Genomic DNA, 15,222 nt, shown 5'->3' on the forward strand with positions numbered 1-15,222 from the left:
ATTCCATGGGGCAGATTCAAAAGTCAAAAGCTAGCAACCGTGAGATAGATTGCATCTCTCTGTTTTCCTCATCTTCCAGGCTTACCTCTCCATCACTGTAGGAGATTAAATGACAAGCTGCCAGGACTTTTTTCCCCCAAAACTGAGCTGGCTGTGACCTCCTCAGTCTCCTCAAAGTATCTCGAGTTTTATTTGGGGATTACTTTTCCTAATATTTTTCCCCCTGGCCTGAGCACTCAATCTTTTAAAAATACAATGCTACATTTCAATAGAAGCTAAATCTATAAACCTGTTAATCCCAGGGTCATTCTTTTGCCCTTAAAAAAAATTCTGGTAACATTTTGATTTATTAAGTCATGTGCAGCATGCAGTGGAAAGAATTCTACTGGACTTGGTACCAGAAGACCTATTCCAGCTTGACATGCACATTGCCAAATGAGGTAATGAATGTAAAGCCCTTTGCTGACCTTATAGAGTCATATAATGTGAGTTGAATTAGGAATCTGAATAGGCAGATGTGAAGAGGGAGTACATTCCCAGCATGGAGGGAGCCTCTACAAAAGCACTGACCTGGGAAGACGGAAGGCTTTGTGTTAAGAACAGTAAGAAGGCCAGTGTGGTCAGACCATATGATATGATACATGATGGGGAATAAGATGTAAAGCTGGAAAGTTAGGTCAGAGTTAGCTGTGCAAACCTCAGCAAGGAACCATCTCTTTTTCCTCATGGACTAAATAAGGATGATAATACTTACACTATCCACCTTATTGGCTGCTATAAGAGTGAAATAAGAATGTATGTAAAGTGCCTTGTAAACTTAAAGCATTATGTAGATGTCAGCTGTAATTAGTATTATCGTGAATGATGTTATCCATGCTAAGAGATGGGGGCATTGGCAAGGATAATAGAAAACGGCAGACAATCCAAAAGTTGTTTACATTTTACTTTGGAAAGTTTTGTGTTCTCAATACACTTCCCTCCCTAATTCAGTTGGGCTTAAGCCAGTGGTTCCCAGCCTTTGTGTCATTGACACTTATGGGCATATGTGGTTATTTCAAGGGATCTACCAATCCCTGTGAAAATCTATTTTTAGACAAAGCAAATAGATCTTCTGGGGACTGAATAATACGTCACACATATGTGTATTATTATTTTCCAGGCAGATGTTGTCATTTAGTTGTTTTCAGTCATGTCTGACTCTTCATGACCCCTTTGGGGGTTTTCTTGGCAAAGCTACTGTGCTGGTTTGCCATTTTCTTCCCCTTGATTTGACAGATGAGGAAACTGAGGCAAACAGGATTAAGTGACTTGCCCAGAGTCACACAGCTAGGAAGTGTCTGAGGCCAGATTTGAACTCAGGAAGATGAATCTTTCTGACTCTAGGCCCAGATCTCTATCCACTTCACCCCTGAGATAGATACTATTAAGATATGTTACTGACCTCATGACAGCTATCTGTCACCAGTCCCTGTGTCTGACTTTCATCACTTCCCACCTATACTACTTGCTATAGTATCCAATGAGTCTCCCTGCCTCAGGCTCTCTCCTCTCCAGTCCATCTTCCACAGCTGTCAAGGTGATGCTCTAAAGCACACATCTGGCCCATGAAACTCCAGGGACTCCCCATTACGTCGAGGATCAAATACGAACTCATATGTTTGGCATATTAAGGGCATTTGCAACCTTACTCCAAGCTACCTTCCCAATGCTATTTTACATTACTGCCTTAATATACATGATGGCCCAGCCAAGCTGGCCTCCTTGCTGCTCTCCCTGCATAACATTCCATTTCCCATCTCCATGCTTTCGTGCAGGCTGTCCCCCATGCCTGAAATGCATCCCCTCTTCACCTCTGCCTCTCAGAATGCCTAGTGTCCTTCAACACTTATGAGACTCATACAACCACCTCCTGGGAACATGAAGCCTCCACTATGCCTCTGCTCCTTCTACCAAAAAAAATTGCTTGTATTTATTGTTGTTGTTTAGTCAATCAGTCATGTCTGACTCTGTGACCCCTTTTGGGGTTTTTTTTGGCAAAGATACTGGAGTGGTTTACCATTTCCTTCTCCAGTTCATTTTTCAGATGAGGCAAATAGGGTTAAGAGACTTGCCCAAGGTCCCACAGCTAGTGTTTGAGGTCGATTTTGAACTCAGTTCTTTCTGAGTCCAAGTCTGGTGCTCTATCCACTCCACCACCTCGCTGTCCTGGCTTGTATTTACTTTGTTTACATTTTGTATCTACTTTAATGCATGCGTGCTATCTCTTTGGGAACCTATAATCTCCCTAAGTATGGCAAGTACGGTTTCATTTCTGCTTGTATCTCTAGCACCTAGCACTCCGCTGACACAGAGTAAAGCCTTAAAAAATGTTTGTTGATTGACTCATTATGCATTTTCATAACCAACAGTTACTAAAAGTATAATTGTTATTATTTGGGAGGGTCTATGACTTTTTTTTTCTTTTCTTTCCTTCTTTTCTTTTCTTTCTTCCCTTCTTTTTCTTTTCTTAACTATTGTAACAGTTAAATAATAGATATGATGTTGTGATGGACACAGGGCCAGTCTTAGAGTCAGGGCCACTTGAGTTCAGGTACAGTCACTTAACCTCTCATTGCCCTGAGACAACTCTCAGCATCCAGGGCTACAGAGTCAGAGTTGATCGTCCTGGAGGGAGGATGTTTCTCCACCAGGAGCCCCTCATACTGATGAAATCACTGAACTGGTTCAAGTACAATAACAGTTCACATTTAGGTGGCGCTTTTTGTGACTACGCGTCTCTGGGACCTGGGCAGCTCTCTCAAGAGTCTAAGTTAGTGCTGAGTTGCTGATTGTCATTGCTGAAGGGAATTGCCCCATGCCAAGAAGTTCCCCATACTGATGAAATCACAGGTCCACACCCTGCTCCCCTCCTCCCAAATACACACACACACACACACACACACACACACACACACACACACACACATCACTTTAAGGTTTGTAAGGACTTCATATACATCATTTAATTTGAGCCTCACAACAACCTTGTGAAAGCAAATGTTATAGATATTATCACATTTCACAGATTAGAAAACTGAGGTTCAGAGTGGTTAAGCTATTTAGTAACACAACTAGTAACTGAGACAGGATTCAACACCCAGATTTCCTCTGACCCCAAGGTTAATGCCACATTGCCTCTTTAAAAATGGGTCTTAAACACTTGAAAATTTTGGTTTATGTGGATTATAACCTGTCTGCAATCTCCAGATTCAATCAGGAAATGGAAAGGTATACCAAGAACCTGTACAAGTCCCATAGCGAAGATCAACGGTGATTAAATACCCATGCAGCAAAAGCCTGATGGCTGATGATCCAGCTTCAGATAGGGACTACATTGATTATAAACTCCTTATGTCTGGTATCTGCAGTCACATTGATCTAGTGGATAGAGTACTGGCTTAGAGTTAGACTTGAGTCAGCCTCAGACATTTACTAGCTATGTGACTTTGGTTAAGTCACTTAAATGTTGTCAGTCTTAGCTTCCTCATCTGGAAAATGGGGATAATAATAATACCTATCTCCTAGGGTTATTGTGAGGATTAAATAAGATAGTATTTGTAAAATCTTAAAATGCTATATAAATGCTAGTTATTATTATTATTCAATATTAATGAAATGACTTCACACACTTGATGTCCCAAATTGCACTACTCTCTGTTCCTTGGTCCAAGTCTCAGTTTCCCCAGCTATAAAATGAGGATAATAATACCAGCAATACCCACCTCAAAGGGCTACTGCCAGGTTCAAATGGGATCATTAATGGAAAATTTCCCTTTGCAAAGTCTGAAGCAGTATAAAAATATCCTGAGACAGTATGGAGCACTGAACAGAAATCAAATCTTAGGGTCAGGAAGATGTGGGTTCAAATCCTGCCTCGGATACATACTGGCTATTTGACCCTGAGCAAGTCACTTAACCACTTGGTCCTCCTAATCTAGGCCACTCTAATGTTTTTCCCAAAAAAATGCATTTTGTTTCTTTTTTTACATGCATTTATCATCTCTCCCTCTTCCCTCCCCCTCCCACTGAACAAGAAAAATAAAAATACAACCCTCATAACAAATATACATAGCACAGCAAACCAAATTCTCACATTGGCCATGTCTAATTTTTGACCATGTTCAAAAATATGCATCTCATAGGACCACAAGCTGCAGAAATGGTGTCAACCTGTGTTGGGTGAAGTTGCTTTCTCATCCAAGAGGCCCCATCCCAATGAAATCACAGGTCCAGACACATCCCTATGATTATCATCATCATTATTATCGGGACAGTAATACCTGTCCTATTTACTTAATGGGCCAATTCAGAGAATGAGATAATAAGTACTCTATTCTAAAGGGTCTCATAGTATTCTGAGAGCAGAAGACGCTAAACTCTCAGGTATGGGAATAGTTAAATATTCTCCCAAGATGTGGGGTCTTATAATCTTCAAGAAGTTAAAGCCTGTTTTGCTGGGTGCTGGTTTTCCCAATAAATCCATGTGAGTCTATGATTTAGCAAGGACCTTGGCCGTGTGGTTATTGGCAATAGCAATCTCACTTACACAGAACAATATTTGGAACAAGCCGTAATTTAGAGTGGGATTTATATTGTTTGTTCTGCCGCCACACACTGGGCAAGTCGTAAATTCCCTTGAAAAGGAAGAGGGGAAATTGACAATATTTATGAACTGGAGATGTGGAAGAGAACCCGACTGAGTTCCTTGATTTGTTGCTGCCCCAAAACTGCATCTCCAGGCTCCAGCCAATGACAGTTCTGCTCCCTCTGGTGCTCAATAGACCCCACAGGCCATTTTCTCCTGAGAGCTGGACCAAAGTCACCCGTCAAGTGTCACATGATTAATGGTTGTAATGGTTAATGGGAAGGATCTACCATTTCATCAGCATGAGAAACTCCATCCACCAACAGAGATGGAAACTTATCTACAAGTTAGTGGGCACATAGTGGGCTAGCAGTGTCCTAGGTGGGATTTCATCCCAGATCTTCTAGACTCCAAGTCTAGAACACTATGTACTATATCATGCTGTCTCTATGGTCTTTGTTTAATGAACTTAATTTCTCCAGGAAAGGGAATAGAAATATGGAATGAAGCTAAGGAAGGATTTTCATATTATCAATACTTTGGCCTCGGGGATAAGGAATGCTTACTGTTGGAGGGCTAATGGTCCCATTTTATCTTCCTATTTGTCTTTACATTGGTTTGAAAAAGAAATGGCAATGTAGAAAGAACATTGTTTGAATCCCACTTCTGCCATTTACTACTTGTGTGACCTTGAGGAAGTCACCTTATCTCTCCAGGCTTCAATTTCCTCATCTGTACCATGAGGAGGTTGGATTAGGTGACCTCCAGGGTCCCCTCTAGCTCTAAATCTGCAATCCTAAATAGAACACAGGTATTTCATAGGTTTGTTGTTGTTGTTTAATTCCTCTCCTGGAAAATTTCCAACTCTCTCCTTAATTTAAATACTGACTATGTGAGACATGACAGGGACAGAAAAATTTAGCTCAATATTTAGAAGAACTTTTGAAAATGTCAAAATTAATATTACCTCTAGTTTCTACTGCATGAATTTAACTATTTTATGCTATATTAATTTTATAATTGAGTCAGCTTTTCCTCTGAGTTAGCTTTAAGTTACAAGTTAACTTGTTAGCATCCCCAAAAGATATACTGTCCATCCTTGCCTGTCCTTGTACATTTAAGGAGGGTCTTATCTCCCTAACATACCCTTCTAGACATCAATGAGCCTTCTACCTCCAGTCAACTAACAAGGGCTGAAAGATGCTGATGGGTCTCATAAAACAATTAACTTCCTTAATTGTCAGAGAGGGGTGGTCACTAGCCTCCCATGGGTGCACGAGGCTGCTTTCTTTAAAATAACCAATAATATTGTCCCCACCTCCACAATGCTATCTAACCTGTAACCAATTGTATTGTCTTCCTTACCTACCTAACTCTGTACTCCCCAAAACTATATTAAGACTGGTGAGTCCTACCTCGGGGACTTTGGTCATTAAGAGAGGCCATTGACCCAATTTATTGGTTACTGCTAACCTGATTAATAAACTGATCATACTCAGACCATTGTCTCTCAGTTTACCTTAATTTTCTAATATAACACTTTACAATTAGAACTGTTTATAAGGAGAATGGACCAGCCTGAGATAGACTGAGTTCCCGGTTTCTGGAGATTAAAGATTTAAATAGGGGGCAGCTAGGTAGCACAGTAGATAGAGCTCCAGCCTTGGAGTCAGGAGGACCTGAGTTCAAATCTGGCCTCAGACACATGACACTTACTAGCTGTGTGACCCTGAGCAAGTCACTTAACCCCAATTGCCTCATTAAAAAATAGCCAAAAAAAAAAAAAGATTTAAATAGAGTGGACAATGTCTGATGGAAAGGCTGTAGGAGGGGTGGGTTATGTGACCTAGATAGTACTTTCCATAATCAAGGTTCTATCTATGAAATCTTCCCTCCCTACCTCCCAACCCACTCAGATATCTTTCTTCTTGGTATTCTTGTGAACTGTCTTTGCAATGCAGTTTGGCACTAGATACCATTTTATAATCATGTCATGTCAGTCAGTCAACAAGCATTACTTAAGCACCTGCTATGGGCCAGGCACTATGCTAAGTGCTAGGGAAACAAAGAAAGGCAAATCAATAACAACAATAACCAACCCAGTCCATGCTCTCAAGGAATTCATATTCTAATGGTGAAGAAGGAAGGAACAAACATTTATTAAGCATCTACTATGTGCCAGGCACTGTGCCAAGTGCTTTACAAATTGTGTCTAATTTTTTTATCACATCAGCCCTGGGAGGCTGGTGCTTTTATTATCATTCCTATTTTACAGATAAGGAAACTGAGGTAAACAGAGGTTAAGTGACTGGCCCAAGGTCACATAGCCAGGAAGTATCGAAGGCTGCATTTGAATTCAGGTCTTCCTGACTCCAGGTCCAGACTCTATCTTTTGAGCCACCAACCTGCCTGTTATATGCAAAAAACTAAGCATGAACTATAGACAAGATAAACTGGAAAGAATCTTCAGAAGGAAGGTATTAGCAATTAAGGGGGATAGGGAAAGGCTTCTTGTAAAAAGTAAGATTGTAGATGAAGTATCCATCTTTTCCTATCTAGCAAAACTGCATGCAACCTAAGGAGCATGGACTATATCTCACATTTCATCCATCCCCTCACTGTAGTTCTAGAACATGTACTAGGAATGTACTGATTCCTTCTAAAGGGAGGGTTTGACCATTTCATTTCCCCAGTCAAGATGCTTTCCACTACTGCCCTTTAGAATCAACTATAGACTCCTCTGTTTGACCTTTAAAGCCCTTCACATGGACAGCTAGGTTTCTTGTGGGCAAGGATTGTGTTTTTCCTTTGTATCTCTCTGATTCGTAGTAACAACACGAGGCACCTGGTAAATGCTGGTTAGGTGCCTTGGATTCAGAACGTGCACACACAGGCAAGGCAGAGAGAAGACAGTGAGCAGCAGAAAGACAGACAAAACTGAAATAAGAGGGGGAAGGAAGCTGGGCTGGGGGTCCTGGGAGCCTGAGCTAACTCTGCCAGTAAATATCCCCAATGACCTGGGGAAAGGAATTCTATTTCTCTGGCTCAGTTTCTTTATATCTGTAAAAGGAGGGAGTTGAACTGCTAGGTATGACACTGAGGTTAGTGACAAAAAGAAAGTTTCCACATCCACCAAAATGTTATCGCAACACTTTCTATAGTAGCAAAGAACAAATCAGATGCCCATTCATTGGGGAATGGCTAATCAAACTGCAGTGCATGAACGTGATGGAATATTACTGCACTGTGAGAACTGATGATGACGAATACTGAGAAATGGGGGAGACTGCAAGGGAAGGCAAGCAAAACCAGGAAAACAACATACACAATGACTGGCCCAGTGTAACTGGAAGAACCACAATGGCAAAATAATTGAAACTGACCACTGTTAAATTATAACGACCTATTCAGATGAGCAGGACAGCTTTGCAGCTAACATGCAGAATGTTTTTTGTTGTTGTTCAGTTGTTTTCAATCGTGTCTGACTCTTTGTGGCCCCATTTGGGGTTTTCTTGGCAAAGATACTGGAGTGGTTTGCCATTTCCTTCTCCAGCTCATTTTACAGATGAGGAAATAAAGGCAAATAGGATAAAGTGACTTGCCCAGGGTCACACAGCTAATAAGTGTTTGAGGCCAGATTTGAACTTAGGAAGAGGAGTCTTCCTGACCCCAGGCCTAGCCCTCTGTCTACTGCACCACCTAGCTTCCCAGGAGAATATATTTTGTCTTTTAAAAAAATGAAAAATATACATAACAGAGATTTGTGATATCATATACAATCCTATTTTTATGTTCTTTCATATATATGGAAAAGCTAATAAAAATTTTTTAAAGAAAAAATGCACCTCCCCTACCCTCTTTGTAGGAGTACAGGGAAATGGGTGTGGAATCTTGCTTTTGATATGTTGGTTACTTTTTCTGAACTTTTTTTTTTCTCATTTTAAAAGCTCTTTGTAGGGGCAGCTATGTGGCACAATGGATAGAGCACCAGCCCTGGAGTCACAAATCTGGCCTCAGACACATAACACTTACTAGCTGTGTGACTCTGGGCAAGTCACTTAACCCCGATTGCCTAGCAGAAAAAAAAAAACAAAAACAAAAAAAAAAGCTCTTTGTTATAAGTAATTGCTCTATGATATATTGGGAAAAGTAGATGATGTAAAAACAAAAGATAGCACTATATATGTATGTGTATATATACATTTATACACAGACAGACAGGCATGCATACAGATACATGATGGTCTCAAAGGGCTCTTGTGATTGCACACAACTGGTTCCATCAGACTTCTGAGGCCTTTACCTGGAGGGCAGGGCAGCTAACACTGGTCTCTGGCTCTGCCACCAGCTAGTTGTGTGACCTTGGGTAAGTCCCTTACCGTTTGTGGGTCTTAGCTTAGCTTAGTAAAACGAGGTGCTCTCTAAGACCCCTCCCTGCCAGCTCTAAATCCTGCGAGCCAGTGAGGATCCCATCATGCTTGACTAATTGGCTCCCCAGTGAAATGTAGCTTCCTCGAGGGCAGGACCAGGCTTTGGTTCAACAACACACAACACCTCCCAGCATTGCTGAACAGGTGTAGATGTGAAGACAATACATTTATATCTAACCCAAGTTGTGACAGCAGGTTTTTTTGTGAGGAAGAGGCACAGGGGCAGAGAACCGAATTCCAGGACAGGAGGCAGTCGCAGGACCATTAAATCAGAGCTGGGGGTGGGGGTGGGGGGTATTAAATATAATCTAGTCCATCACCACTGCATTTTCCAGAAGAAGAAACTAAGGACCAGAGAAGTTAAGAGATTTGCCCAAAGGTCATCCAGTGAGGTGGAAGAAGGAGCCTGTAAGCCAGGACTCCTTCCTCTAGACCCCACACCTTCCTATGAGAAAGCTGAAAAGCTGCACCACCACCTCCAAACTGCCCCAGAATCCTCATAAAATCAGACAATGTTGGAGCTAGAGGGGTCTTGGAGGGCATCTAGTCCAAGGGACCTTAACCTGGCATTCACAGACTCCCAAGGGGTCTGTGGATAGATTTCAGGGGGTCCATGGACTTAGATGGGGAAAAAAGTGGCATCTTTATTTTTTCTTAAACTTTGGTTTCCCTTGTAATGCTTCTGTTTTATGCATTTGAAAACATTAGTGAGGAGGGGTCCAGAGGCCTTATTGGACTGTCAAAGGGGTCCAGGACACAAAAAAAGGTGAAGAAACCCTACCCTGGTTCAATGCTCTCATTTTAAAAAATATTACTACATCACCTAGATTTCCCAATACATCTTTCCCTCCCTACCCCCAAACCCTAGAGAGGCATCCCTTATAACAAAGAATAAAAAAAGGGAAAGAAAATAGGTTAGCAAAACTAACCAACACATCATCTGACTCTTAACATTACATGCAGCGTTACTGTTAGCAAAAGTAATTGTAATAACTTAGATTTATATTAAGCTTTATAGTGTATGAAGCATTTCATATCCACAATCTCATTTGATGCTTACAGCTATCCTGGGAGGTAAATGAGGCTGGGATTATGGTCCCCACTTTACTGATGAGGAAACAGAGAGATGAACGTGGTCACAGAGTGGAGACGCCAGAGTCTGAGTTATAGACATACATGCATACATGTACATACAAACGTACATACTAAGTAACACTAGTAGGCCTGAGTTCCAGGCAATAGAGGAAAAAAGCAGAAAAAGAAAGGAAATAAGAAAGTAGAAAAAGGAGGAGACAAAAGAAAAGGCAGGGGGAGGAGAAGGGGGGTTAGAATAATTTTTGTTTCCTTTAAAACTGTTCAAGCACCACCTTCTACATGAAGTTTTTCCTGACTTCTCCAGATGCTTCTCCCTGCCCTTGTGACATCATCCCGATCCTCATATTTACCTTGGATTTATTTCATATGCATCTTGAGGCAGCTAAGTGGTATTACAGATACAGCACTCTGACCTGGAGTCTGAAAGACCTGAGTTCAAATGTGACCTCAGATACTTTCTAGATGTGTGACCCTGGATAAGTCACTTAACCTTTGTTTGCTTCAATTTCCTCATCTGTCAAAAGGGGATAGCAATAGCTATCCAGGGTTGTTGTGAGGATCAAATGAAATAATATTTTTAAAGCCCTTTGTAAACCTCAAATGTGTTACTCAATGCTAGCTATTATTAATAGTAATTTTTATTAGTAATAATAATTATTAACAATAATGTACATGTTTTCCCCCTCAGAGAGAATGTAAGATTCATGAGGACAGGGACTGTTTCAGTTTAGTCTTTGAACCCACAGTGTCTGGCATATAGCGGGACCTTCATAAATACGGGCATTCAGCTCTCCCAACAAATGCCCCCACTCCCAAGCACCCCCTCATCTGTATAATGAAGGCATTAAACTGGATGGCCTGTGAGGTCTCTCCAAGCTTTAAAAGCCTGTCATGATCCATGACTGATCCATCAACAGCCCCAAGGCCATAGGCTGTCTAGGCTGGCCTACACTTGCTTCATGAGCTACCTCTTGGGATCACAAGTCAGGCTCAGTACAGCAGTGTTCCCAGGACTCAAGTTACCAGACCTCACTGACTCGTCAAGGTTATCAGAGCTAGAAGGAGTCTTAAGAATCACCTACTGCAATCCCCTCATTTTCCAGGTGAGGAGAGGGAAGGTTGGCAGAGAAGTGTCTTGGCCCGGGTCACCCAGCTTCCCAGAAGCAGAGGGAGGACCAATTCCCAGGTCTTCAGAGTCCTAGCCTTGTTCTCCTCCCTCTATGACACGTGTTCCTAACCTTTTTTGTGTCATGGTCCCTTTCATAGCCCTAGGAAGCCTACGGATCCCTCCTCTGAATAATGGTTTGCAACAGACAATATAAAATGCTTAGGATTATAAAGGAGAGTTATAAAAACATATTTTGGAAAAAAAAAAAAAAAAAAACAAGTTCACAGATCCTAGATTAGGTATACTCCTTACACCATGCTAAAAATCAAGGCTTGCTTAGAAACAATTGATCTGAGAATCAACCAGTATCTTCTGATTAGTAAGCAGAAAAAGTGGTTTTTGAGATTTTCAGCTATTTTAAGGAAGAGTAGTTAATGGATAAACAGTCAGCTTCCATGTCAGAAATTGGGTTTAAATCTTGCCTTGACCACATGCTAGTTAAGTGATCCTAGGTAAGTCACTTAATTCCTCAAGGCCCTAGACAAATCTCTAAGACAGTAAATTGCAAAGCAAGGGCTCATTGCATTGGTATAGAGGGAATCATTTCCTACACCCATGAGGTCACAGTTAGGGACCAAAACAAGCCACACCTCCAAGGAGCTTTGGGAGAAAAAGAAGCTGTCTCAGAGCTAGGGGAAGGCGTCTCACCTATGTTCTCAATCATGGCATCCAGAGCCATCACGGCAGCTCCATAAATGGGAGAACTCTTTGAGTTGAGGTTATCTGAGACCGCAGTGACCACGGAAACCAGCACTGGGTGTAAGTTATCTTTGAGGTGAGGGATCATTTCTGTGAAGACCTCTAAGGCACACTGGTTCACTTTCTTGTTGGGATCCTGGAGCCTTGGAATGAACGCATCAAAGATCTGAGAAGAGAGGAAGGAAAAACAAAGACTCTATAGAGGTCCCTGCTCGTCAGGCAGGGAGGATGAAGAAGAAAGAAGTGATGAGGTGGTCAGCAAATGACCTGTGCATGCCATGTGAGGCGTAGCAAGCTCTAAACTCCACGTTCATTATCAAGAGACACTGAAGACATTTATTTCCGAGGCAGTATGGCATGGTAGAAAGAAGGCTGCAGTGGATAGAGCACCGGCCCTGAAGTCAGGAGGACCTGAGTTCAAATTCGGCCTCAGACCAAACACTTGACACTTACTAGCTGTGTGACCCTGGGCAAGTCACTTAATCCCAATTGCCTAAAAAAAAAAAAAAAGGATGGACTTGACTCAGAAGACATGGGTTCAGATCTTGGCTCTATGCAACCTTGGACAAATCACCTAGCCTTTCTGAGCTTCAGTTTCCTTATACGTAAAATGAAGGGGTTGGACTCTCAAAAGTATTAAACTCAAATAGAAATCCCTACAGGGATATTGACTTAGAAAACCACAACTTAACATCATGTAAGTTTTATTGTATTATTTATTTTGATAAACATTTCCCAATTATATTTTAAACTGGTTTTGGCCACACTCAGGCATTTTTTATGGGCCTCATGAAACCTGAGGGCCAGGAGTTTGACGCCATTGAAGGAGATGGCCTCTAAGGTGCCTTTCCAGATCTATTATTTTAGGAGTAAATAATGCATATTCCTCATCCACACACCCGCACGAATCAACGTTTATCGCCTGCCACACACAGGATAGCACAATGTCAAACACTAAAAAGAGCAAGATAACCAACTTCTCTCTTGTCCAAACACAGAGACACACAACAGTGAATCAGAAGGCTTGGGAGTGAGGATGTCTGGCTTTCAGGCAGTGGAGCAATGCAAAATACACTGGACTGAGAGGCACAGGACTAGTGTTGAGTCCCAACTCTGCAATTGTGTGACCCTGGGCAAGTACCCTAAATCTCAGTATCCTTGTCTGCCAAATGGAAATAAACCTGCCCTTCCTACCTCCCAGGTTTGTTGTAAGGTTCAAATTTTTTTAAAAAATTGATGGGAAGGAGCTTTGGAGACATAGAATACCATACAAATGTGAGCTATCACTGCCATCAGTCCTGCTGCTACCTATGTGGTCATGCCTGGGTTGATAAATCCTCTAAAACTTAAGTTCCTTTATGTTCAAGGTGGCCATATTAAAAATGAGACAAAACGTCCATAAATCATGCGAAGCAGAGTGATAAAGGACCTGAGGGATCACCTAACTGTTATCTGTCCAAAACTTCCAAACAATGAGAAATGCCCAAAGTAAAATGCTAAGTCTTGGGCAATAGTGAACTCTCCATCCCTAGAGGTCTTTCAAGTAAAAACTGCGTGACCCCTTGCCAGGGATGCTGTAAGAGAGGATTCTTTCTCAGACAAGGGTAGGATCTCTGAGATTTACCTTCCTACCCTCAGGTGGCCATTATGGCCCCTGAGACATCTCAAAGTAGAGAGATGCACTAGTCAGGAGAGCTTGTCTAAAGTCACTTCAAAGCAACAGAGGCAGTTGCAGAGCCAGGAAGGCCAAAGTGGGGGTGGGGGCAGCGTCTTTAAAGGCATTCATTTTTTAGTGAGTTTACCGACAGAATGAGCGTGGCAACAATGAAGAACCCCAGCTGGCCTTCTCTGCACACTCGCCACATCCCCTCGTACACTCACCTGCGTTAGGTTGGTGGTGATGAAATGTTGGCTGTTCTTGCAGTGCGCGAGGAGGAGTGTGATGCCTTCCATTCGGGCCCGGTGCTCCTTGGACTGCAGCAGTGAGTTCAGCTCCTTCAGCTGCTCCGCCATTTCTGCGTGACGAGTGGCGGCTCTCTGGACCGCTGTCGGCTCATTCTCTGAGCTGCACCTACAGGGCGGATAGGGGTCTGCCTGAGAGTCAGCCTCCCAGAAGACCCCCAGACAGCCAGCCTTCTCAGCTGCTCATCTCCTCTCCTTTCCCGTCATCCACTCCTGCCTCCAGCAACACTTGGGACAACTCAAGCCACATGAACGAGCTCTGGGGATGAGACCTCCAGTCCATACCAACCAATGCTGGCCGTTGACTGTGGAGATTCTCACTCAACCTATAGCTTGAAAAAAACCATAGCTCATGGAAACTTTATGAAATCTCCCTTCTCTGAGAATGACCTTGATGAGGTGGCATTTAGGGCATAGATATAGACCTGGAAGGGTCCTCAGAAACCATCTTGTACAATCCCTTCATTTTACAGATGAGAGAAATGAGGCCCAAAGAGGTTCAGGGACATGTCCAAGGTGATAACAGTAGTTATGTATCAAAGGCACAACCTGAACCAAGGCCCTTTGTCTTCAGAGTCAGTGATCTTTCTGTACCAAGGAAGTCCCTTCTCTTACCTTTCTCCCTACCTTTAGAGAGAGTGTAAAACACTCTCTTCTCTGCTAAAATCTTCCTGGAGCATTTTGTTTGGATCACATCTTTACCCATCACATTCAACCTTGTGTCTTATTTATTTCTGTCCATGTCATATCCTTCCTGTTAGATCACAAGCTCCATGAAGGCAGGAACTATTGCTTTTAATTTTTATATATACAATGTAAAGCACAGAGTGCTGTGAATAGTCTATACTTTAAAAAAAATTTGTTGATTTAAATTGCTGAATACTTGGGACCAGATTAAAAATAAAGGTTGGAGGCAGTGAAGGAATCAAGAAACAATGGAAAGTTTAATTCTATAGAAAGAGACATACATTTTTAGGCATGGTCAATGTGGGAATTTGTCTCACTTGATTGCATATTTGTCAACAAGGGTTTTGTTTTCCATTTATTTTCAATTTTTCAATGGTGGGGAGGGGAAGTAGGAGGGAGAAAAAAATAAATGCTTGTTAAAGTAACAAAAAGGAAAGAAAAAAGGGAGGAAAGAAGAGAAAGGAAGGAAAGAGAGAGGAAGAGAGGAAGGAAGGAAGGAAGGAAGGAAGGAAGAAAGAAAGAAAGAAAGAAAGAAAGAAAGAAAGAAAGAAAGAAAG

General features: G+C 42.0%; 1 protein-coding gene across 2 annotated transcripts in view; it reads right to left on the bottom strand.

Moving 5' to 3' along the window:
- The window catches only part of TOGARAM2 (TOG array regulator of axonemal microtubules 2), a 67,606-nt gene that overhangs the window by 25,847 nt on the left and 26,537 nt on the right, over positions 1 to 15,222 (bottom strand). Inside the window, exons 14-15 of one of the 2 annotated variants that reach the window (XM_027850537.1) lie at positions 13,898 to 14,087; positions 11,966 to 12,182 (exon numbers count right to left, since the gene is read on the bottom strand). In XM_027850537.1, the coding sequence (XP_027706338.1) occupies positions 11,966 to 12,182; positions 13,898 to 14,087 (407 nt within the window). The remainder of the gene's footprint in view (positions 1 to 11,965; positions 12,183 to 13,897; positions 14,088 to 15,222) is intronic. The other variant, XM_027850538.1, reaches the window with a different exon arrangement.

This window comes from Vombatus ursinus, unplaced genomic scaffold (genome assembly GCF_900497805.2).
Source record: "Vombatus ursinus unplaced genomic scaffold, bare-nosed wombat genome assembly UNPS02009062.1, whole genome shotgun sequence".
NCBI classification, from domain to species: Eukaryota; Metazoa; Chordata; class Mammalia; order Diprotodontia; family Vombatidae; genus Vombatus; species Vombatus ursinus.